General features: G+C 50.6%; 1 protein-coding gene across 1 annotated transcript in view; it reads left to right on the top strand.

The window, feature by feature from the left end:
* The window catches only part of ETS1 (ETS proto-oncogene 1, transcription factor), a 49,030-nt gene that overhangs the window by 3,109 nt on the left and 22,090 nt on the right, over positions 1 to 23,831 (top strand). Inside the window, exons 2-3 of the mRNA XM_052786341.1 lie at positions 20,997 to 21,116; positions 21,782 to 21,982. Of these exons, the coding sequence (XP_052642301.1) occupies positions 20,997 to 21,116; positions 21,782 to 21,982 (321 nt within the window). The remainder of the gene's footprint in view (positions 1 to 20,996; positions 21,117 to 21,781; positions 21,983 to 23,831) is intronic.

Genomic DNA, 23,831 nt, shown 5'->3' with positions numbered 1-23,831 from the left:
TGTAGTGTGTCCAAAGGGTTTAAAAATAACCTGAAAGGGATGTGAAGTTGTACAAAGCTTCCAAAGCCAAATTCCCCCCCGCTGTTGCCAGCAAGAATGTGTGAGTGAGATGAGTAGGTCAGGAGCCAAAAAAACACCGTGGCGGCCTTCTTCTTTAATATACAAGTTGTATGTGCGTGGGTTTTCATTATAAGGATCTGATAAGAGTAGATGGTAACATGACTTTTGATTGCAGATATGTGACTGATCCACCAATGGGTTGGTGGGACTTAGTTTACTGGCGTTTTGTCAGACAGTAAAAACCCAAACCATGCGAAAATCAGCCCTAACGGGAACTTAACCTTGCGACTGGTAAACACTGCCCTCCACAAATCAATTTGTTTCCTCCAGTTCTGCAAAGCTGTGTTTGCTCTGTGGTCAGAGTTAAAAGCAGCTCAGCAACCCTTGCTGGAAGCTGGCAGTAATTGGGACTCCCAAGTACTGAGAGATAACGACATTTCTTGGTAATGAAGCTGCTGACTTGCTGGCCCCGAGGGGTCCCGCAAGGTACCCTGGAAGGACTATAATGGCAGGTGGTGATGCTGGGCATCACAGGTGAGGCAGAGATGCTGGGCTCCCCATCCTCCTGCATCCACTCCCCCTTTTGCTTCCTTTCTCTGGATGTGTGTTACAGGTGTGGTGCTGGAGTTGATCCTGCCTGGCATGAAAAGAGGAATTGGTCTGTGCATATGCAACGTAGAAATCCTGAGTGCTGGGAGACGGAAGGACCCCGCATGTTTCAGCGCTTCCCATGCGTACCCTAAGGACAGCTGGGAGACGGATGCGTTGTTTCCATTGGCCTGTGCGTGGGTGGCATCCCAGGGGTGTATTTTTATCCGGCAAGAGCTTTTCCCTCTGTTTAAGGTTTGGGACAACGTCGGGTCAGGCCTGAAGCAAGATTTCTCGTGCTGTGGTTGCTGCAGGGTACAGGGAAGTGGACAGCTTCTACGCAGCATATATTCAGATGTAGGACCTGCCTGCATCACACTCCTTCCCCTTCCCATAGCCAGGTCAATCTTGTCTTTTTGTCCTGGGCTTTCACTTTCAATGCAGGCAAATAACAGAGTTAGCATTTGAAGTGAGTCTTTTGGCAAATGCATACCCTCCTCTGCAGTTCCTTGCTCCAGGGAAATGGTCTGAATGCGTCTTCATTATGGTCTTAGGATGGGATCCTTCATCCTTCCCTCTGTCTTGTCTAGGGAGGGCAAGTTTCCAGCCATACCTTCGCTCCCAGGTCTTTATATATGTGCACAGAATAGGGTCACAGCTGGATCAGCCCATTCAAGGGGTGTCAATTTGCTGAGCTGGTTGGGGGTAAGGGTAGTGCACAGGGACTTGGAACATCTTCTCTTCCAGAAAGGAAGGCTTGATCCTGTGTTATCCTTGCACAGCATTCAGACTCCAGGTTGGTCCCTACAGCTGTGTCAGCCGCTGGGTGACTCAGTTTCCCTGCTGCTGTTAAGAGATCGGTGTTGTTGGTGGCTTGCATGGTCATGTTTTCGCATGTGGGATGAAACTCAGCAGCAGAACGCCAGCATTTCCCTCTCTGCTTCGAGATGTCTTCTGTCCCTTCCTCTGCATCAGTTGTACTGGCACAGCATTTACCTGTCCTCGCACACAAAATGCCAGAGTGTTTGCATGGAAGCCCAGCAAAGCCTGGGGAAAGGAAACAAGCACTGAAAGGTGAAGTGATTTCAGGGATGTAGAGAATTGCATCCGGCATCTTTTCTGAATGCTTTTACTTTTGCATTAACAGCAAAGGTGAGAGCTCGGCTTTGGCTGTGGATTGCTCTGTGCGGGCATGAATCATCAACCAACAAGGGCGAGACTCTAATAAATTGAGGGCTTTGGGCTCCTCTGGCATTTTCGATGCTGATTGCCTGTGGAGGAGGTGAGAATTTGAACTGAAAAAGAGCAATTATCTTTCTATGCACTTACAAAATGCCCATTACTGTGGTATCCAGCTAGGATGGGGGAATGACAGTTTCCCAGGAGGGAGGGGACTGTCTGGACCTGGCTGCCACCAGCTCCAGCTTTTTTAGTGTTAACTTCTGTCTACTTAAGGGACAAAGCTGTGAAAAGAGGTAGAAAGAGGGCAACTCCATAGACCTTTCCTTCAGGGATACACCCACTAAAGCACAGCCCTGACTACAGCATTTTTAACCTGGGTACAGGGAGTGAGATTTCCAGGAAAAAGGAGCAAAGCCCCATTCCTTCCACTTTTTCATCATAAACTCCCCAAAGCATGTAACAAGTGTGTAATTACAGTGTTGTTACATGAAGTGGCTGCTAATTTGCCATGTAATTACAGAGTGCCATGCTTTGATAGGCCTTATAAAATGAAGGGATAACATGGTCTTATGCTGGAATGCCGTGCTCGAGCTCTCCAAAGCGAGCTGACAAGCACGTCGTATGCCATCCCGCTCTCCCAAATCCATAGCAGATTGCTGGCAGGCAGGCAGCAAGTAGCTGGGAGTGTGCACGCTCTCTGGCGGGTCTGTCGCACGCTGAGTTTTACCAGGGGAGCCAGCTTTTGAGTATGCTGCTGTGAAAAAGCAGTTACTGCATCCTCCTGGATGGATCCCTGCTGTGTGGCTGAGCTGGGGGGGCAGCAGGGACAGGGTTTAGGGTGCAAAAGTTGTCCTGTGGTTAGACCTTGGGATGACAGTTTGATGCTGGAGGTAAAATGGAAGGTGTCTTGGTGTTCTTCACCAGTTGCTGTTTCGGTGAGAGCAGATATGTCTCAGGCACTCAGGGAAGAGGTGGGTGTGAGCAAGACCAGACTTTTGTCTGAACACGGTTTAGCAGTGTAAACTTGCAGATCTGTCATCCCAAATGGCTGTTCTCAGTACCGGTACCGGTATCAGTTGGGATTTTGGGGAAGAAAGGAGCAAATTCATGTGGATACAATTGTCCCAGACAAGGAAAGAAGGTCTTTTCCTTTTTGCACTGTCAGCTGGTCCTTGCATGGGCACAAGGCGAGCAAATTACATGACTTAGGAGAGCAAGTGTCATTGCTGTCCCTGGAATGGATCCAAAGGATGGAGCTGCTGGCATCTTCCAGGCTTACAAATTTTGCTTGGGGGAAGACCTGTGCTTTGTAGGATGGTGCCAAGGGACTAACTGAAGTGAAGAAGGAAGGGATGGTCTGCCTTACTTGAGCATTAAAATGCCCTTGGAGCCAGGGACTGACTTCATTGCACTGTGAGGTTGGGGGATCCCCACGGAAACTGGGGTCTTTCTTATGGGTGCAAGATTGTGCCTCCGTAGGTCAAGACCTGATGCCCCAGATTTGCTTTTTGGCTGTGAGTTACGGGCCAGTTTGCAGCTTGTCCAAATCAGTGTAGCTCCACTGAAGCCAGGGATATATGCTCTGATCCAGCATAAAGCCTCATCACTGCAGAAGCCAGTGGGACAAATCTGTAGCTGATACAAACTGTACAGCTGTCTCGCAGCCAAAAATTGGGCCTGCATCCCCCTTTTTTTTTAACCCACAACATAGTTATACATCTCAGCTCTTTTGTTCCTCTTCCGTGACTAAGCTGCTTGCTGCCTATGTTTCTTTTTTTTTTTTTTCTTCATTGTGTAGTTTATAATCTTCCAACTAGATACAGAAAAAAATTTGCAACGCTGGCCAAGAAGGCTCTGGTTTCGCTGGCATCGGGCCATGCTTACATCTCCAGTCAAAATACTGCTGGTTAAACAATAAATATTTATTGATTCTCCTACAAGCTCCTACATTTTTCCCAGGTGCAGTGGAATTTGAGGGGGGGCTGCTTGAGTCCTGCCGATCGCAAAATTGTGAGATGCCTCCAGAGATAACAGTTCTCTGGTGGTCTCAGATGCGAAGGCGACCCTTGCAAAGCTGGCTTCAGTCCTGCTATATGGCCCTGCACATCCAGCCTATAGATCAACTCTCTTCTGTCCGTCCCAGCTTCCCCAGGTTTGAGGATTTGTGCTTGTGACTGCTGCAGGCTTTGGTGGTAATTATGTGAAAATGTGCAAATCTGCAAGTCGCTTTACCTGCCTGAGTATCTCCTTGAGCAAGGGAGAGACTTGCATCCGGAGGGGATACATAGTTTGATGTCAGGTCCAGAGAGGTGGCAAAAAAAATAAATCAGGGTGGTTTCAGTTTGTAATTTGGTTAAAAGGCTCAGCCTTCATATCTAGATTGTAGACACCAGCCGGATCTGAAAGCGTGTAACATTAACAGGCTGCAAATGTTTGCATGCAAAGCCTGAGCTTCTGCAAGGCTGCATGTGTTTAGATGAAGGCAAAGCTCTTGGCGCTTGCATTCAAAAGTGCTCTAAGTTGTTCTCTTCCCTTGTTGAATGTGGTGGGTGGCTCAGAGTAACTTTTGGTTTATTTAGGCCCAGATGGGGGGCAAACCCAGAGCTCTCCACCGTTGCTTGCCTCTTTCTGAACTGTGACATGAAACTGCACATTTTTGTGTTGAGGTTTTTTGGTTTTTTTTCCACTCAACTGGCAAAAATCTGAGAACTGGTTTGCTCTTCCGTCCCGTGAACAGCATCAAGTCATTGGGCAATATCTGTACGTGCAGGACCGGGCAGGCGATACATTTTTCCCCATCGCCTCCCCTGGTCTTGCTGACCATGCAGAGTTTTTTGGCGTGCCTCAAATTGCTGTCGATGCCTGGGCTCCCTCCATCCAGCGACCTGCTCTGTGCACCGTGCAGGTGGACCTGTTGTTTGTAAGAAGCCAGGATGCTGTGCTGATGCAGCGCAGCCATTCAGTCCTGCATCTGGTTCCTGTAGCCACGCAGCCTGTGGATAAATATAACCTACCAGAAAAATATTACAAATGCGAGGAAGAAATAGCAGCTTTCTTTCCCAGAGAGGAAAATCCCCTTGTTTTTGTGGCTCCCTTTGGTTTGGGAATAAGAGTTGAAGATCAGAGGTCACCGTGAGCCCTCAGCTATTTGCTGTGTGCTGGCAGCAGCCCCCGTTGTGGATTGGGATGTGCAAAGTCGCAGGGCTCTGTCTGGGTCTGAGCTGGTCGGGTTCTGGGGCTGTAATTCCCGTCCCCATCATCTTGTGGCTGGTGTTGGACACAGCAGCAATCCCCTGCTCCAGCAATCCCCTGCTCCAGCAATCCCCTGCTTTCCAGCTTTTTTTGCTCCAGTTAAACCTTTCCTATAAAGCCAGAAGAGGCAGAGACCTGCCTCTCAGGTGGCTGGTGCAGAAAACCCAGCGTTACTCGGACTGCAACAAGTGTGTGGTGGGCTGAGCCGCGCTGGCTCAGCATCCCCCAGCACCCTGGGTGGGTTTGCAGGGAGGATTGCTCTCCTGTAGGACACGGCTGTGCATTGGAAACCTTCCCTGCTGAAGACCGTGTTGCTGGGGTGGCTGTGGAGCTGCAGGCTGGCTCATAACCCCAGCTAAGCGTTCAGAGCTTGTTAATGAACGAAATGCATTTTCTTACACGGAGGGGATTTTAAATTGGCTCCACATGGATTATGTACGTTGTCGCACTTTCCCGGAGGGTGATGGCATGAGTAGGAATGTGGGTTTGATGAAAGAAGCCAGACACTGAGTCAAAAGTGGAGCGGCTCCCCCAGCTCTCCCCTTCCCGTGCCCCCTCGCCCCCCCCATCTCATTTCAAATATTTGACGTGATTCCAAGGCATTCTGCAGATGGCTGGTGGGGAGCGCAGGAGAAGCCAGCCAGTGGGACTTTGCCTTTCTTTAAATGCAGCATGCTTTTGGGGCCTCTGACCCTGAAAGATGTTGAAGAAAGGCTTGATGAGACTTGGTTTTAGGGGAAACTGAGGCACAGTGCCCCCATTACGCTGCAGCAGGGACATGGGAGCATCCTGAGCCATGTGCTCCAGGTCTCCCTTTACTTGCAGTATTTAGGTTTTCTTATGGTCTGTGTTAAGCTATACTGCACGTCTCTGGCTCCTCCACAGCACCAGGCGGGTCAGGACCCATCTGCCTCTTGGGTTTTCCAGTTTGGGTGTACTGGTTGACTCTGATTTGGGCTGGGAGCGAGGCTGTGGGAGAGGCAAATGGCACAGCCCCGCGTCCCTCCAGGAACCAAGTGTCTTGCACAGCAGGATGAGGGTTGCATGTCCTCATGGTGGCTGGAGTCCTGGGCTGGGATTTCCACTGGGATGCTGCCTCTCCTGGGATGTCCTTGGAGGTCTCTGGATAAAACTGCTGACTAAGGGAAAGCTGCCGCTGACGTTGCAGCCAGTAGACCCCAGAAACTGGAGCCAGACACTGGGAAGCACTTTGGGGTTTGCTTTCCCCCCTCCCCGTCAGCACCATCTATCACAATAATCAAAATGTGGCTTTTTGACCCACATGAAAGTTTTTTTTTCGTAGGTGTCTGCATGTGTTTGTGCAAAACCACTTAATTTTGGTCAGTGTTCTGGAAGCAGCAAGGTTTTGTTTTGGTTTTTTTTTTTACCTTTTAGTTTTGAGAAATTGTTTACCGAAACCTGAACCATCAGAAGAAACAACTTGCAAAAGTTGAGTACTCCTGGCTTTTTCCACTGGAAAATTAAAAAAAGATGTAGTGGAACACGTGAAATTTGGGTCTTTTTTTTTTCTTTTTCTTTTTTTACACATTATTGTTAGAAGCGGTTTTAAAATGCAATGCCAAGTGCTTTCTCTTTTAAAATGCTCAAGGCATGTTACCCAAACGCTCCGTCTCTCCAGACCGCTTCGTGAGGTCAGTAAATGCAATTCCTCCTCGTTTGCAGCCAGAAGTGGGGAAAAACTCGTTTACTCAATCCCCAGCATCAGCCACAGGCAGCAGATGAGTCCGGCAGGCTGGTAGCAGCATCGTGGCTCTCCATCCTATGCCCCAACCCCGTGGCGTTTCCCGGACTCGTCCTTTCGAAGGGATACGAAGAAATTTGGGCTTGATGTCAGAGGGCTGTCCCCGGTTCTGGGAAGCCCGGTGCCTCTGCAGCGCTGGGAAAGTTTCGCTTTCCAGCGTCAGCAGTTGGGTTTCGGAGCTGTCACAGTAGCCGTGACCCGGCAGGGTGGTTAGTCACTGGGGCTGGTTTCCATCCCTTTAAGCGGCTCCAGATTTGAAGCTGGCTCTAAAGCTTGCAACTTGAAAGGCCCCAGCCGTGCGCCTGTTTTGCCTTCGAGCTGGATGACTCTCGCACGTTCCTGCTTTCAAACAGCCGAGCCCCGAGCAGCCGGGGCCATATGGATCCTATAGAGTGACCTGGCTGCCCGCCGGACCAGTGTAATGTCAACAGGGTGAGGAGGGAAGGGGGCTTGGCAGGGAGCAGGGGGCTGCCCCTGCTCTGAGCTGGTCTCGGGCTGGACCAGCCCCCTTGCTGCTAGCCCAAGCCGTTTGGCATCTTCAGGCTATGACTGAGGACTGCCTCTTCCTCGGCTTCCCCAGGAGTTTGCTGGCTGCCGGTCCTAAGCACTCACTGAAAGCTGGAGTTAGGCCTAAAAAAAATTTCAAATAAAAAAAAAAAAAGGAAGAAGGGGGGAAAAAAACCCCAGAGAAAAAGAAGAAAAGCAAAGGGGAGGGATAGTGTGCCTTTAAACAGCTTTGCGCCAGCGTGTGTAACTGCGCTCGCTAATCTGGTGACTAATTCGGTGCGTTGCAAAGCAGCAGTGAAGCCGGCTGCCAAGCCGGGCTGCATCCCCGGCCGAAGGCTCGAGGAGTCATCGGGTCCCCTCCCTCCTTCCATCCGGTGCCCCACCGGGGCGCCTTCCCCCCCCCAGCTGCCCCACCACTCCCCATGGCAATTTATTTACTCATCTGGAGGGCACAGCCCCGGCGGTCTCTTGACTCAGCAGTCCGGGGCTGATGGGAGCCGCGGGAGCAAATTCCAGGCAAGAAATAATCTCATGACTTGTCTCGGAAAAGATTGCTCCGAAAAGATCCCCTTACGGTCATGGAGCGCTTCGTGCTGGCCCCTCCGGCAGAGCCTTGACGAGGCTCCTGATTTCCCAACCTCGGGGAGCTGGGGCAGTCAGCCAAGGCAGCCCAGGGGGACTCATTGGATCTTTCTCCCTTGGAAAAAGAGGGATGAATTTGGAGACAGGGGGGTGGCGTGAGGGCCCGGGCACCGGTGCCTGTCCCCCTGGGGGCACAGGGCTGTGGGGAGCTGGAGCTGTCTTGCCAGGACGGGGAGCCCAGAGCTTGGGGTTGTGTTGATTTTGGGGTCATTCCTCCTTTTTCTTCCCCCACTTCCCAGGGAGGGATTTAAATCCTTCCTTCATCCCCAGGCAATTTCAGTTATTCATCAGTGTTTTTGCTCGGACACTGGCATTACCTTCAGCAGGGCTGGCACCGTGGGTGACTTGTGAATGGTATCTATGCTTTTTTTGCCTGTTGGCTTTTTTTCATCCCATGTGTCTCTCTCGCCCTGGCCTTTTTTCCTTACCTCCTCACCATCCGGAGTCACTTGAGTCCCATTGCTTTTTGAAGGCACTTTGGGAGGTCTGGTCCCATGCCCAGTGCCTTCCCACAGGTGCTGGGGATGGGGTAGGATTAGACCAGGTTGGGAATCAAGGATCTCTTGCAAACCTGCATTTTTCTGGGAGGAAGGCTGGCCCCGTAGGCGAGCAGGGCTGCTGAGCTGACAGCTCTCATACCTCCTTCGTACAACTGGGATCAAGGCTCTGGAGCACACGGCTCCTGGGGCTGTGACTGCAGGGACACAGGTCTCTGCAGGTGTCCTGCCTCCCTGGAAGGGTGCCCGTCCACCGTGGTGGCTGTGCTGCCTTTTGAGATGAAGATGTCTGGGGAGAGGAACCAGCCTGTGGCTCCTGCTCCCCGTATATTTACGGTTTCTCCCCAGCCCCTAAGCAGCAGGAGCTTGGGGCCGAGCCACCGAGGGCAGCAGGAAGGCTCACACCCCTGAGCCACCCGTCCAGACCAAGCTTGTTACGGTTGGTAGAGGATTCCCAGAGTTCCTGGCAAGGGCTCCCGGCTCCTGAGTTGCCAAATGACACCCCCTCCACCCCCTCCTCCATTTACGTCTCCTCCTAATAGCCTCTTGGCCTGAGCAGCCGAATTCAATCAGCCCTTTCACCATCTGCTCCCAGGCACTTCTGCCGGGGAAGGCTCGGGGCCAGAGAGGCAGTAATTCCTTAATAGCTTCCGGATGCTGCGCGCGGGGTGGATGCGAGGGCCGCGAGTGTCTCAGCCTCTCTCCCCCCAGTCTTCGCTGAGGTTTCCAAGCTCAGGCTTCCTCTGGGCAAATCTGAGCACCTCCAGCCGCTCTGATTTATCCCTGCCCGCCCTTCGCTCTCCCGTCTCTCCAGGCTGAGCCCAATAGGTGACATAATCCCCATCCTGGACAAGCCTTGGCTCTGGGATCGGGATGACTGAAGCTGATGGGGCAGCCCAGTTCATCTTTGGCCGCCCTCCCCAGCTCACTCCCACCTTCTTCATCTTCCCAGGCCTTTGTCTGGCCCAGTCTCTGCGCTGGTCCCTTCCCTGGCGAGAAGTTTCCTCGAAGTAGGAGCTGGAAATGAAGACCTTCCCAGGGCTGATTGGGAAAACCCTTGCTCTCATGCATGGGGATGCTTGATAACCTGGAGGTTGCATGGTATAGTCCAGAAGGGGCAAAGCCCAGGAGCTCTGTGCTTGCCCTGGGATGGAAGAGGCTTAATCTCGGGGCTCTTCAGCTGCCTGGTGTGCTTGGGAAAATCCCCTTGTTCTTTGCCTTCGTTTCCTTGTCTGCTTAAAAATAAATAGTACCAGGAGAATTGTTCCTGGGATGTTGTGAAATGAAATTGGTTTGGCACCGGTGTTTCTAAGGCACTCTCTCTGGCGTGGGCTGGAGAGTTTCGCTTCCCAGGTTTCTCCCAGGGCCCTTTCTGGCCTTCATCACTGGAGGAGCTGAGCAGCTGGGTTTACTCTCTGGGGACAGGGGGGTGAAACAATGTTGGGCTGGCAGGCGGCATCGAGGGATGGCCTTGTCCCTTGTCCCCTCCTGGCCCCAAGGCCGATGTGAAGCTGACCCTCATTTGCCTTGCCCCAGCGATACCTTTGCTCACATGGCTTTCAGCCCAGCCAGCAAAATCCTCCCCCGTTTGTGGCTGCTGGGGTCATCTGCTGCTGTGTAAAGCACACCCGTCTCGGGGCTGGTGGGTGGAAGCATTCAATGTGCAATGGCTGTAGAGCGTGTGTGGCTCTTGTTCGTGGGCTGGGACGTGGATGGTGCTCGTGGAGGTGTCATTTGGTGGCATTAGTGGAGTCACAACCCTGAGGGCTGCCTGGGGAACAGAGGAGATGGGGCTGGCTCAGGCAGCAAAGCAAAGAGAGCAGGACTTTTGCTTTGAGCATCTTTTGCCTCTTCTGTTTAGTTGGTTCTTTCTCCCCTCCTGTTAGATGGTGCTGCGCTGAGAGATGCAGCTGGCATAGGGAAGATGCTTGGAGTGGGCAGTGAATATTGCGAGCTAGTTTGGTTTTGATTTCAGCTGCAGGGGCCTGTTGTGTGTATTTGTGAGCCACAGAGAGGGAGGAAGGATACCTTCAGAGAGGAGGGGTCAAGGTACTTGCGAGTGCAAGTCTTCAGTGGCAGTAAATCCAGTGATGCAAAGAAGTAAATCCCTATCTAGCACAGGGGAATTAGAGGTATGTGGATCATTATGCTACCTGCCATCTCTTGGCACCTGCTTGCAGAGTTGACTATTTGCTCTAAAGAGTTATAAATAATTTTGTTGATTAAAATGATTGATTATCCTTGATCTAATATTATTTAGTCAGAGCAAACAGTGCTGAGATTTACCAGCCGCACTCTGACCTCCCAACCCTGATCTGTTTGCAAAAAGCCTGTGCAATTATTTGTTTGATTTCAAAGCTAAATACCCTAATCTCTCCTCTTCTCCTTTGGTAACTGCAAAGACAACTGGACAGCTCGGCCTGATAAGGGAGGACAGACCTGGAGTCCCTGTGTGCGGTGGCAGGTCCCTGGGCAGAAAGGGACGAGGTGGTGAGATGGGGACCTGATGGTCACCAGGTGAGGACAGAGTAAAGCTCCTGGGCTGCTTCTCCTCCTCTGCACACACTCGCCTTTTTCATCGAGCACTGCTTGTGCTTCCTGGGCAGAGCTGAAACACTCCCTGCTGTATGGAAAAAAGAAAAAAGATGCTATCAAAAGCCTAATATTAGAAGAAGGGCTTTCTCTGGGTAAGGCAGCGGCAGCAATCCCTCTGCAATCCATGGGGGATGTGATACGCTGCAACTTGCACCCTCCCATTGAGCAATCGGCCGCATTTTTTTGCCTGCTTGGCTGTACATCTGGCTGGCGTTGCCCTGAAGGGAAGGGTTGGCCAGGAAGGCTGCGGAGGTGGGAGCGGGATGGGCGACAGGAATCTGCAGCTGCAGAGCAATGTGGCAAGCTGCGCCCCCGTACCCTGCTGCCCTGGGGCAGCTTGCGTGCTCGGGAGGTGACCCGGAGCTGCCGAGCCTCCCTTCCTCGTCATCAGCTCGATCCCTTCTGCATCACTGGCTTCGTGCTCTCTGCATCATGTGGAGATGTCTTGGGCTTGAGGAATGCTGTAGGAATATCTGTGGGCACCTTCCACTCGTGACCGGTAGGCACTTTTATTGCGTGGACATCACCAACGTGTCTCCACAGCAGGTCCAGCCCTTCCAGCTTTAACAGACATTCTTGGTTTATGAATGAGCGAGCTGGTGAGTGGAGGAGAGCGACTTTGATGTGGAAGGAGGTATTTTGGGGGTTGAACATCATCCTAGCTTGAGGGCACTTCAGGCTGTGTCCTGCCATGTGGTACCCTCGTGTCTGGCGTGACATGGCGTTGACTCAGTATGAGGGCAAGGGCTAAGGCCAGGACACAGAGAGATCAGTTTATGCAGGACTTGGGCTGAATATCAAGTGAAGGTTGGGGAATTCCTTGGGACAGACAGATTGGAGGCGTTTGACTGAGCATCTGCATGTCTAATCCCTTCCTGAGGCAAAGATAATTGAGGCTCCTTTTTAGGACCAGTGGGCTTCCAGCAGCAGGGACATCTGTGGAGTCCGTCTACATCAGAAGTGTGTCATATGGTGGTGATGGGCAGCGCAAATAATTGGTTTTTCATTCTGGGCATGGAGTCATTTCACGTGGCCATGGGTATGCAATGAAACCAGCCCGAGCTGTGAGATCATGTGTAGCTGCTTACAAAATGTGTTGGCATTGAGGTGTGTTTGAGCTGACTTAGAGGGGTTGGGATCTCTTTGTGGGGTGATGAAAGAGCTCAACATGAGGGAAGTTTCCTTGGCCCTTAGCCCTGCTGCGAGGGGACAGCCCTGCCAAGAGATCTCAGCCTTCTCTTTTCACACTTCCGATCCTGACGGCATCTTCCTCGCACAATGCACTGCCGATTAACCTCAACCCGGCCTTGCAAAATCTCTGCTCTCCCTTTTCTGGGAGACTATCACGTGTGGTTTGGCAGCCCCATCGTTCCCCGGAGCAAGCAGCTGGAGGCGTTGGAGCTGAATCCCCATTGCGTGTTTGTCCCTATCCCTGGATGATGGAAAGGGAGATTAATGTCTGGAGGAGAGAGTGGGGGCTTGTTTGCATAGAGAAATGCTCAATCTGAACTGCTTGGGTGTGATTACAGTAGTACCTTGGTAGCATCCCGTGTGTGCTTTTGCAGCCCAGGGTAAATCTATGTCAGGGTACTTGGATGCATCCTTCTCTTCAGACAAATCCTCCAGTCGCATCACTTCTTCATTGAAGATGCCAGAAATGGCATCATCAGCCAGAGATTTGAGGTGAGAACAGCAGAAGTCCTGGTTTTAAACTGGCTGGAAAGAAATGTATGTTCTCGCAGATGGTGGGAAGCGCTGGGTGTGGATGACCTGGACCACTGTCACCTCCGCGGACTGCCAGAGCCCAGCCGTGCGTTTGCTTTGGGAGGGCTCAGGCCGTGCTCTTGTGGCTGGAGAAACCTCCAGGGTGGTGAAGCCAGCATGGCTGGCCTTGCAGGGCTCTTAGCCCAGCCTGAAGAGAGCGAGGAATTTCAAGAGGCTTCTGGTCCCAGGCGTGAGCCATTTGAATACCTCGGGCACCCTTCCAAGAAACAAATGAATATCTAGTTGTTTGTTCGGTGGGGATCGCTGGGCTTTTGGAGGTTTTCCCTTTTTTTCTCATTGCTGTTGAGCAATTTGAGCTTCACTGCTGGGACTCGGGGTGTGAGGAGCCAGGTTTTAGCTGCTTGTTTGCAGAGGAGCATCTCCCGGAGCTGGAGCACTGATGCGGGGCAGCTGACACGGGCATGACCTGGACTTGCTATTTACACTTGACCTCCTTTCAGTCGGGGCTGGGTGTCCATTACAGGCTTTGCTGAGCCCACCCCGTGCTCCCATTAGTGCGTGTGTGCCTGTGCATGGGGATTAGAGCTCTTTAGCAGCGCGGTTAGCGGGGATTAGAGCGAATTATCACAGGGGAAGCATGTCTCAGGTTTGCGTGAGGCGGGGAGTGTCCTCCCAGCCCTGCTAGGAAGGATGGGAGGCAAACAAGCCTGAAAGTGAGATGCTAATCCTATCTTCAGAGGGGACGCCCCGGCTCATGTGATGTTTGATTGGGAAAGTGGGAGGGTGAAGGGCAATAAGGGCCTGACCGCTGCAGGAAGAGGCTTCGAGTCCCGAGCAGGAGTGGTTTGGGCACGTGGAGGTTGTTCCTCGCTGCCTTTGCGTTGGCTGCAACCTCCTTGTCTGGTTATCTCCAGAGCAGTGACCTGTGAGCTCAGCCTCCGCACGGGTTTTGCACGGGTTTAATTAACCCCGGACTCTGCCATCAGGCCGGCAGGTTCGGAAGAGGTTTGCACAAGTTTTTAGTTGTGACGCTGTTAAATTTAAAGCGACAGAAGCCATTTCGAAGCTGATTCACGAGATTCACGAGTGTTTGCCTTTGTGGGGGGTGCTTGTGTTCGTTAATGGCGGTGCTGGAGCTAAACCATGCTGGCCTCGTAGCACAGCCTAACCTCTGCTGTTGCTTCATCTTGATGGAAAAATCTTTTTTGCTGACTGCTTTGCATAGTTTTGACAAGCATTGTTAAACTGTGGCCACGTTCCCCAACCTCAGAGGTGGCCACGTGTCCCCGGTGCTTGCTTTTATCCATCTGTGCTCCTTCCAGCAGCTGAAATGGGGAGGACGGAGTGAAGCCCTCGACCGAGGGAAGCCCCGCTTCAAGTTGCTGCAGGAAGCTGAACCGTAGGTTCTGGCCCTGCCTGCTGAGGCTGGGGAAACTTTCCCGTAATTGCAGCGAGCGTTGACTGAAGCCCTGTGGTTTTGCTTAGCTTCAGTCCAGGGGTTTCTCTAGCATCTCTTTCCTTCCTCTCCCCCATAAAAGCCAGGGAGGACCGAGCGAGCTGACCACCAGGCTGCTGTTCCCCTGCGAGCTCCTGGGACTGCAGGGGATGCCGCTTTCCCAGGATCTCCATCCAACACCCACGTTATAAAGCTGTCGGGGGGAGAGAGAGAGGGGGAGTGGAAAGGAGCCTGAACAAGGGCAGCAGGCAGGCTTGGAAGGCGAAGCCTGTGACTTTGATAGCACTGGGATAGTGGGTGAAGCATCCTTTCACCTGCCGGTGCTGCTGCCTGGTTCCTCACCAGCTGCAAGATACCCAGAACCAAAACAAACCCTCCCTCACCTTTTGGTTGCTCTGTGTCCAGTTTTCCTCATGGGCACGTCTCCCCCGAGCACCCTCTTCTAGCGAGCTTGCACCCAAGCGAGGGTGTCTCCATTTTACAGAGAGGTGAAGCAATTTACCCCAACACCTGAGGCCTAGCAGAGCATCCTGGCATCTCACCCTTGTCTTAACCTTTCCCCTTCCTCGCTCCCTGTGATGCTCTAAATGCTGAGAGTGCAAACTTGGAAGAAATGCTTTTATCTGCATTTAGGGAAGACAGTTTTCAGGCCCTTTATTTAGGGGAAGAGCTCGCCCCCATGACACACCACATCTCCATAAGAAAGCTGCTGAATGCCGGAAGAAAGCGGGCTTTGTTGTGCTTTCTGCAGCGCTAAGCAGTGTGGGCTTTCGGTTTCCTCTCTTGTTTTTCTCTTGAAGCCCAGCTTTCATCTTAGAGTATTTATTTTTCACTGCTTGAAGGAGAAAAAAAAAAAAGACTACTTTTTCTTTTTCTTTTTTTTTTTAAAGTAATATATTTATTTTAAATTAAAATAGCAAATGTCTGTGCCTTTTGTGCCATTCCTTGCAGAGGGAAGCAGGGCTGGTCTCTGGCGAGAACCAAATCTCCTCTCTGTACTGTCTGGTCCTCTGCCTCTCTCCTCCCATCCCATCCCCGCATCCCCAGCAAAGGCCTCTCCCTGTGCTCACCCCTTCTCCCCATCCATCCTTGCTTCCCAGATTTCCCTCTGTTCCCTTTTTTCTGGCTTTCTGTCCCACTCTCCCTTTCCCCCTGCTGAATTTTGCTGCCCTTTCAGTCCAAGGAGCCCTAATTGGAACAGGCCGGCTCCTCTCCTGCTTCCTGCGTGGGAGTGAGAGGCAACGCTTGTGAAAACAGTTCAAAAGTGCAAACAAATTTTTGCCTAATCCTGCCTAAATAACAGGGGGCTCAGCTGGGGTTATTAGCCTGGGCGGCCCCGCTCCAGAGCTGGGGGCACCTGGGAAAGGCAAAGCTGCCTCGGGGGGAGTGGAGGTGGCTGGTGGTGGAAACCTGAGATGGGGAGATGGTGCCTCCATGGTGCCCGGGCTGCTTTGTCGGGGAGCGTGGGAAGGGTCTCGGCTCCTGGCCCCCCTCTCCCCAGCCTCCTCTTATGCTGAGAAAGGTTTCTTGGCTGTTGAACCCTGCCAGCTGGGGGACATTGGGAAATCTTCTGTGTTTCAGCTTCCCCCATCGCTAACTCTGCCCTAGTTTTGGTCCTCGTGAAGGCTGGGATGGAGGGGGCTCAGCGCAGCGGGGGGGATGAGCTGGGGTAGCATTGGGCTTGGTGTGGGCTGGAGATGGGGAGTCTTGGGGCTTGGTGGTCATGGGCTCACTGTGGGCGCGTGGGAAGAGGGTAGGAGAGCAAACCCACGTTGCCTCTGAAAAACTCCTGCTCCATCACAGACATCCAGGGTGGGGGGATGGCCTGCACCGTGGACACCTCAAGGTGGGGTGTCATGCACGGGGGCTCAGAGGAGGATCTCAGCTAGCTCAGGGCTCAAGGACTGAGGTCTTTTGAGGGAGACAGGCACAAATTCGTGCAGCCCTTGGATGCACAGTCTTCGAGAGTTGTTTTTTCTGGACTCTCTGCAAATGGTCTGGTTTGAAACCAACACACATCTTCTCCCAAACTTGTCCCTGTGCCTCTTTCAAGCCACCAAAGGGCCCGAAATCCTCACGGTATCAGCAAACTGCGGGGTTAGTCTCAGGCCTGGGAAGGGGAGGACAAGGAGGCTGGGCAGGGAGCGGGCTTTTACCTGAGACAACAGCACTTTGGGTTCCTGACCTTGGTGTCCATCCATCAGAGCAAGGGCAGGAGGAGGCCGCTGGGTCAGCTGGCTCCACTCTGACCTGCCGTACATCCATTTACACGCAGGCTACTGGGTAAAATAGCAGGGACCAGACGAGGACACACTGGAGCTTTTGATGGGAAAAAAAGTGAGTGGCCGAGGGGAGCTTTAAAGAGGCATTGACCCTGAGTGGAAACTCGGGTGAAAAATGACTTTGCTCCCATCCTCTTGCTAAGAGCATCTTTTTTTCCTTTACTGCCATTTATTTTGCTTATGCAATCAGATGCTAATGCTTTGGCATGCAGCAGAGTTGCTTGCGTTTTAAGGTCAAAATCCCTAAAGTTTGTAAATCGTAGTCCTTTAAAAAGATCAGATACATAGAAATAGTTTATACATGCGGAGCCTGGTGAGTGCAGAGTGGGAATTTGGCTGGGAGATGAACTTGGTGATCTTGGCCTCTTCGTCCGTTTGCTGGCTGGTTTTCTCTCAGGCTCCACGTCTGTTGTTGCAACACCTAGCAAAAGTGGGGTGGTTGGTTTTGGGCAGATCCCCCTTAGCATGAAACCCATATAGGGATGCAACACTGGCTCTCGGCAGTATCGGGGTTGTTATCATCCTCTTGTCTTTCTTAAGTCCTGTCCCCAGGGATGTCAGGGGGCTGGAGGAAAAATAGAGGTCTGATTTTGAGAAGCCTCCGGGGTCTCAAACCAGGCCCCCAGATCCCTCCTTGCTTTGGAAAGCTGCAGCCAGATGAATAGATGTCCCTCTCTGCCTTCCCACCGTGCAAGGCAAATTACTTATCTCTGCTCTACAGATGCTGGAGATGCTTGTGACATAATTTTCCAGAGCGACTGCAACTCCTGTTAGTATTTAAAAATCAAACCATAACACACCCTGCCTGGTCTCCCAGGAGGAAAATCAAATGCAGTTCCCTGTCAGTGCAGTGGCAGCAAGTGGAGGACATGGCATCTAGGCAGCAAACTGCACGTGGCAGCCGTGTCGATGAGGCTTTAATGGGCGTCATAAAAATGATACAGCAAACCGAGTCTGGGATGCAACGCTGTGGTCGCCTGGCCCCTGCTGCTGTGCTTGCTTTTCAGATTAAAACGCCGAAATTTCTAAACTGAGCTTAGGTGTAACAGCTGGTTTGGTGCTGGCTAATGCTCCTTCCCATACGTTTCTTCAGAGCCCGTGTGTGTGCATGCATGCCTGTGTGTGTGTACTTTGTGGACAGCAGGAGGTACACAAAAGGAGACATTTTATTTGTGCAAGATTTGATTAAAATCTTGGAAACAGGTTTCAGATGGCAATGAAAGCTGAAACCGGGGGAGCTAAGCCCGGGTTGCTTTTGTTACTGAAATTCTACTTGGCTCTGACCTTTAGGCATCCCAAACTGAAGGCGAAGGACTTGTCTGCGGGTGCTGGAGGACATCACCAGGGCTTGGTTCTCCTCCCTGGGAAGTAACTCCCCTGCACCCAGCAAAGTTGCATCGGGCAGAGCCAGGTAAAGCCCATCATGCTCACTGGACGTGCAGGGATTAACAAAGAAAATGATACTTAAGTAAATTCAGTATCTCAGAACCCGCAGAGGCAGAATTTTGATTAAAAACTGTCTGTCCCCCCTGTCTCTTTCAGATCACACAGCTAAGACTTGTCCACAAACAAGTATGCAGAGCTTTACAAGCACATTTAGTTTTACACGTGTGAGCTTTTGTATAGATGTGGGACACTGCTGACTAAAATAAGGCTTCTGCAAGCGTTTGCAGGCTTGGGGCTTTTTGGCTGTTTTGTCTTCTGAAGAAATTTTAACTAGTAGCTACAATCTAACATGAAAAAAGTACATGATGTTTCAATCCTAAATCTGCCCAGTACAAGGTATTTTGAAGGAGAAGCCTTCAAATGCACATTTTGGTTTATTTTGGTGTTTAAATAGAAACCCTCCTCTGACACTTTGCTTTTTAATTTTTTTTTTTTTTTAAATTTGAAAATAAGCTGTTTGCTTCTCTGATGACCTCTCCTTAGGAATCACTTTTAAGTCTTCCCTGTTTTGACATGTTGTTTGTGCAGAGCTCAGTGTTCACCTTACTAAACTGAAACCTTATCCTCTGCTACTGAAAAATTGATTCTCTGGGTATGTGCAAACCCAATCCCATGAATCCTGCAGGAGAAAACAGGGGCGAACGGTGATAGGTACTCGCTTGTATTGCAGAGATAAAAATACAATTTTGCACGCACCTCACCTTGCCCTGTTGCTCTTCGTGGCTTGCCTAAGGAAGTCATCTCCGCACAGGTTTTCACGAGTGATTCAGTGTAAAAATTGGGGTTAGAAATGTTTTCTTAGCCTAACTCTGACTCATCTTCCCATAGCACCCGGGAGCAGTGAACTGCCGTTTAACCAGCCGGCAGAGGGGAGCGGATTCTTGGGTGGTCCCTGTAACCACAGAGCACAGAAAGCAAAGCATTAAAATGTAACATGAGGATGAAGGGAAAGGGGCACTGAACCACTTTCTCCCAGTGTTATCTCAACGCAGCAGATGGAGAACAGAGATAGCGAGGGTGGCTGCTCATTTTTCCGTGCCCTCTCCAGCCAAATCCAGTAAATAATGAAGTGTAATTTGCCAAATAGCCTTTGAATGTATTATTTGCTTTTGAAGGTCCTGATACTTCCACTGTGGCAGGCACACAGTGATTTGATTTATGTGGTGGGGTTAGGGGGAGGAATTGTGTCCCGAGAGGCTCGGTTTCAGGAATTTTGCTAGTCCTACCTGAGCAAATCATTACTGGAGTGCCTTGGTGACTAATGTTAGAGGGAGCTGCAAATAGAGGGGGTGACATTTTGCATGTCTTTTAGTTGGGAACGGTAGGTGGAATGTGCAAAGATGGAGACAGAAAAGTTGCTCTGTTTGGCTTGACGGTGGAATTGCATTTGGTGCATCCAGCTGGTGATTTAGGGATGCTTTGCAGCATGGTCACCCTCACCCTGTGCTACAGAGCTGCACGTGGATGCTTATTGACCCAACCCCCGGATTCCCACTTGCAAAAAAACCCCAACATTGTGTTGTTTGGACTTTAAATGATGCCTGTGAGTTTGGCTGTGGAGGTACCTGAGTGGAGCAGGAAGCCCAGACTGGGTCAGACTGGAAAGCAGCTTTGTTGCACTGGGTTGCCCGTGCTCGGCGGCTGCAGTGCTGTCTCCCACCCTGACTCACCGTTGCGTTAGGGATACGCTCAATGCTGCTTGAAACAAGCACTTGCCAGTGTTTTGCAGGTATAATGGCTTATTAAATCAGAGCTTAAATTAACTTAGAGCGATGGTAAGCCAAGGTGGCTGGGGTTTCCACAAAACAGAGAATTCTTTGATTTTTTGATGTCTACATCCAGACATTCATGAAAATACCAAAAGAGCTTGCGCGTGTTGTCATTTTTGCACTGAGAACAGTTTTCATTGAAAAATTTCCGATAGGCTACAGTGCTCAGCCAGCCTCAGGTGGAAGATTTACATATGAGACTGATAAAGTTCAGTTGTTTGAGATGGTGGTTGGATGAGGCTTTCCTTCTCCATGAAAGATGTTTTTCAGGAATGCTTAAAATATATGAAAAAGAGCCAAACCTTTATTCAGATCGAGGAGGGTTTTTTTAAATGGTTGCTTTTGTTTATGAAACTCTTTGGCTACAAATATCTGCCTGCTTCCAAATAAATTAGAAGAAGAAAAAAAAAAAGAAAGACAGGAAGAGCTTTGCTTCTCATCAGGACTTACTGCAAGGCCCGGCTCTTGGCTTGGCCCTGCGCTCTCCCATGGGGGTGGCTGAGCATTGTTCAGTGACTCACCCCGAATCGCATCGCTCAGTGCTACGGGCTGGCTGCGCATGATGTAACTCCGTGCTAATGTGGGATTTTCCAGCTCTTTGTTTTCCCTTCCTCCTCAAATGGGTTTTCTGCTGGTTCTTCATCCTGCCTCAGCCTGCTGTCAGCTTACTTTTACCAGGATTGCCCATGATTCTTTAAAATTAATTTTTTCCTTTTGCTTTTCGTTGGACCAGGATGCCCAGAGGTGGAGCGGTAATTCAGAGATGCTTTTCTCCCTGCTTTCTTGCTCACCCTGGTGTGGGACTCTCTACTTTCATTGGTGTCTGGAGCTGCTCAGCTATCTCCCAGACTCCAGACACCAACTGGGGTGATGAAGCCCAGCAGGCTAGAAGTCTGGAAAGGTCTTTGATATCACCGTCGAATTTCCAGTAGCACATTCATGGTTGGCTTGTAGGGAGACCATGTGCACCATGTAACCTAGCTTCCCAGACATGGCTTGTTTATACCCTTTAAGTAGAGGCTTGTTAGAAGCACAAGATTATTCTTCTTGTATTTTAGAAGCCTGCTCATGGACTTGCAGGGTTTAGGTGTAGGGCTAGAGGGTCTGGGTGTGAAAATTTCAGAAGAAAAAAAGATTTCTCTGTTTCTCTGACAATTCAACAGCCAGCACGACTCCTGTCGTCTTTCCCAGTTCCATGTCCTTATGGCCATTTTTCTCTCCTGCTTCTTTCAGATATGGAATGTGCGGATGTGCCTTTATTAACTCCCAGCAGCAAAGAAATGATGTCTCAGGCATTGAAAGCCACCTTCAGTGGCTTCGCAAAAGAGCAACAGCGGCTGGGAATCCCCAAAGGTAAGACATGGTTTCCCAGTGAGCAACTGTGGTAGCCACAGAGATTGTGTCCTCCTGCCAGGCTGCCCTTCTCCACATCTGCCATCTCTTTTGTTGATTCTCTTCACGTGGTATTGCCTTGTTTCTTGGCAGCTTCAGCTGGAAAAAATCTGGACATATAGGCAAAACCTTTCAGTACCACTTGCAGACTACACCTGTCTGACAGATTGTGCCTGTCTGTCCTGCTAACTTCTGCTGGATGACTGCTCTTGCAGCTCTGGCGACCTGCTCCTTTGGAGGCAGCTCCAGGACTTCTGTTTGCTAGTCATCTCCACTATATGGAGAAACAGCAGGAGCCCTTTACCAGAGGCTGATGACAGGGAGAAACCAAGCAAAATGGAGAAATGGGTGGTAGAAGGGGTCAGAGAACTGGTGGAATTTTTAAAAGTCCCAAACAAATCCAAAGCTCATTCCTTGCGTGAAATATGTCTGCAGTAGGGCTGATCCAAACTGTAGGTATGGTGTTCCTCCACCACGTTTTACCCTTATGCCCGTGGACTGCCAATCTCTATGGGATGAGGCTGTGCAAGTGCAGTGCAGCTGTAGCACTGTTTCTGTCTTGTTTTCCTGGGGAAATGGCTTGTAGTTGCTCATTAATGGATCTCTTTTACAACCCCTTGTTGCAGATCCCCAGCAGTGGACGGAGACACACGTGCGGGACTGGGTGATGTGGGCAGTGAATGAATTTAGCCTGAAGGGAGTGGATTTCCAGAAGTTTTGCATGAACGGAGCTGCCCTCTGCGCTCTGGGCAAGGAGTGCTTCCTGGAGCTAGCGCCTGACTTTGTGGGAGATATCCTTTGGGAACATCTGGAGATCTTGCAGAAAGGTGAGTCCTGGAGGCTCCAGGGTGACTGGCTGATGCCATCCTGGCTAACCTAGCCCGGTTTTGGGCCTTTCCAAAGACCTTGGCTCGCAGTCTGGCTCGGCGATGAGGTGTTCACCTCGGGCTTTAATCCCAATAAAAGGAGCTGTCAAAGCCCAGCTTTCCAGTGGGATTTCAAATGGGCATCCCAACCAGTAGTGGGCAATGCAAATCCTGGCACTGCTGGAAAGAGGAAGGGTGTTTGCACTGGCCGCTTGGCAGGAATGCACAGTGGGCAGGGACGCTTTGCCTGCCTGGAAACGATGGCGGGATTTTCCAAAGCATTCTTCCTCAGCTTGTTCAGCTCCCGTTGTGAATTTTACTACTTCCTCTGGTAGAACTGGGTACAACAATACCACCAAAATCCCACCCTAATTTCCCAGTTGTGATTGGAGGCTGCTTTTCTTTGTTTCGTGTCCCAAAAGGTGTAATGGCATTCTGTTAAGAGTGGCTGTGTTGCCCATGGGAGAAGCCATCTCTGCCAGTCCCTGCATGACAGCATTCATAGGCATTAATTTTCATTGACTGGGGACATACACATTGATTTTGGGTGTCCATTTTCATAGTGTCTGGATGCCCAAGCAACGCTTAACCTGGGATAGTTTCGAAAGAGCAGATGAAGAGCTTAACACCTTTACTGAGCCATGAGCAGGAGCAGCAGCAAATCTGGGTTCTTTCTCTAGCTCCTTTTTGTGCAGAGTTATTTGCTTTCCTGGAATATCCCTTGCGCTGTCATACTGACCCTGCGTGCTTGTCAGCAGGCCTGTACTGGTGGCAGGAAGGGGAGGGGGAGCAAAGTTATGCCTTCCAGGAAACCATTGACAAATGGATGTTAATTGCTGATTACTAATTTTACTGCTACCTGTGGTTTGCAAAAGGTAAACATGGCTCTTCCCAGGGTCTGTGTATGACAGGCTGTTTTTCTGCTCTTTATGTCTGTTCTGTGCTTCTTGTTTTGCATAATTTTTATTGAGTGCTTATATCAACAGCAAGCAGCTTAACCAAACAAAGCAAAACATTGTGGTCAGTCCAATTTCTCTTTGCTATAAGCCATTGCTTGTAACGTAGCTATGCCTTCCCACAACCCTTCTTCATTTGTTTGGGCTGTAACCTGCTGGAGAGGGGTGCGATGTACCGCGGATATTGACTGAGGCATCAGAGCTGGGTTTGCTTCTTCCTGCAGATTCCCCAAGGCATGGAGATGAACTGGGTGCTGTAGTTTCACAGTAAAGTAAGGATCTTGTTTCCTTATAGCATTGACACATGCGGGTGTTAGGATGCAGCAGTCACGAGGGTGCAAAAGGCCTGAGACAGAGAGGAACTTTTACAAATAAGCTGAAAATCTTTGTGCCTGTTGCAGCTTTTCCTCCAAAAGGATGAAAAAGAATAAAGCTGAATTTCTTTGTCTCAACGCTGTTGGCATAGCCCTGGGAACCAAGAAATCTCCATTCTGTGTTCAGTTTTACTGGTGACTTTGTCACTTCTTGCATAAGCTATCTGAGCCTTAGCTTCCATGGTGGGTTCTTAACACATTTCCCAGAAGGGCAATATCTGTGAAGTATTTGGAGAGTAACTAAGAAGAGCTTCAAGAAATTACCAGCCTCACCCCAAGGACTAATTTCTGTTCTCTGTAAGTCATGGGATTCATTTTACTGGTAGTACGTGTCCAAACCCCTGAGAAAGTCTGGGTTCTGTTGTGCTCGTGCTGTACAAACATAACGTGCAAAATTGTCCCTGCCACATCTCTCTCCACACAAGAGAAGATGGTTGTCTCCACTTGGCAGCTGGGGATGTGAAGTGTGAAGAGATCAAG

Source organism: Harpia harpyja, chromosome 4 (assembly GCF_026419915.1).
Source record: "Harpia harpyja isolate bHarHar1 chromosome 4, bHarHar1 primary haplotype, whole genome shotgun sequence".
Taxonomy (NCBI): domain Eukaryota; kingdom Metazoa; phylum Chordata; class Aves; order Accipitriformes; family Accipitridae; genus Harpia; species Harpia harpyja.
Note: the sequence above shows the minus strand (reverse complement) of the source record. Positions and strands in the feature narration are given on the sequence as shown.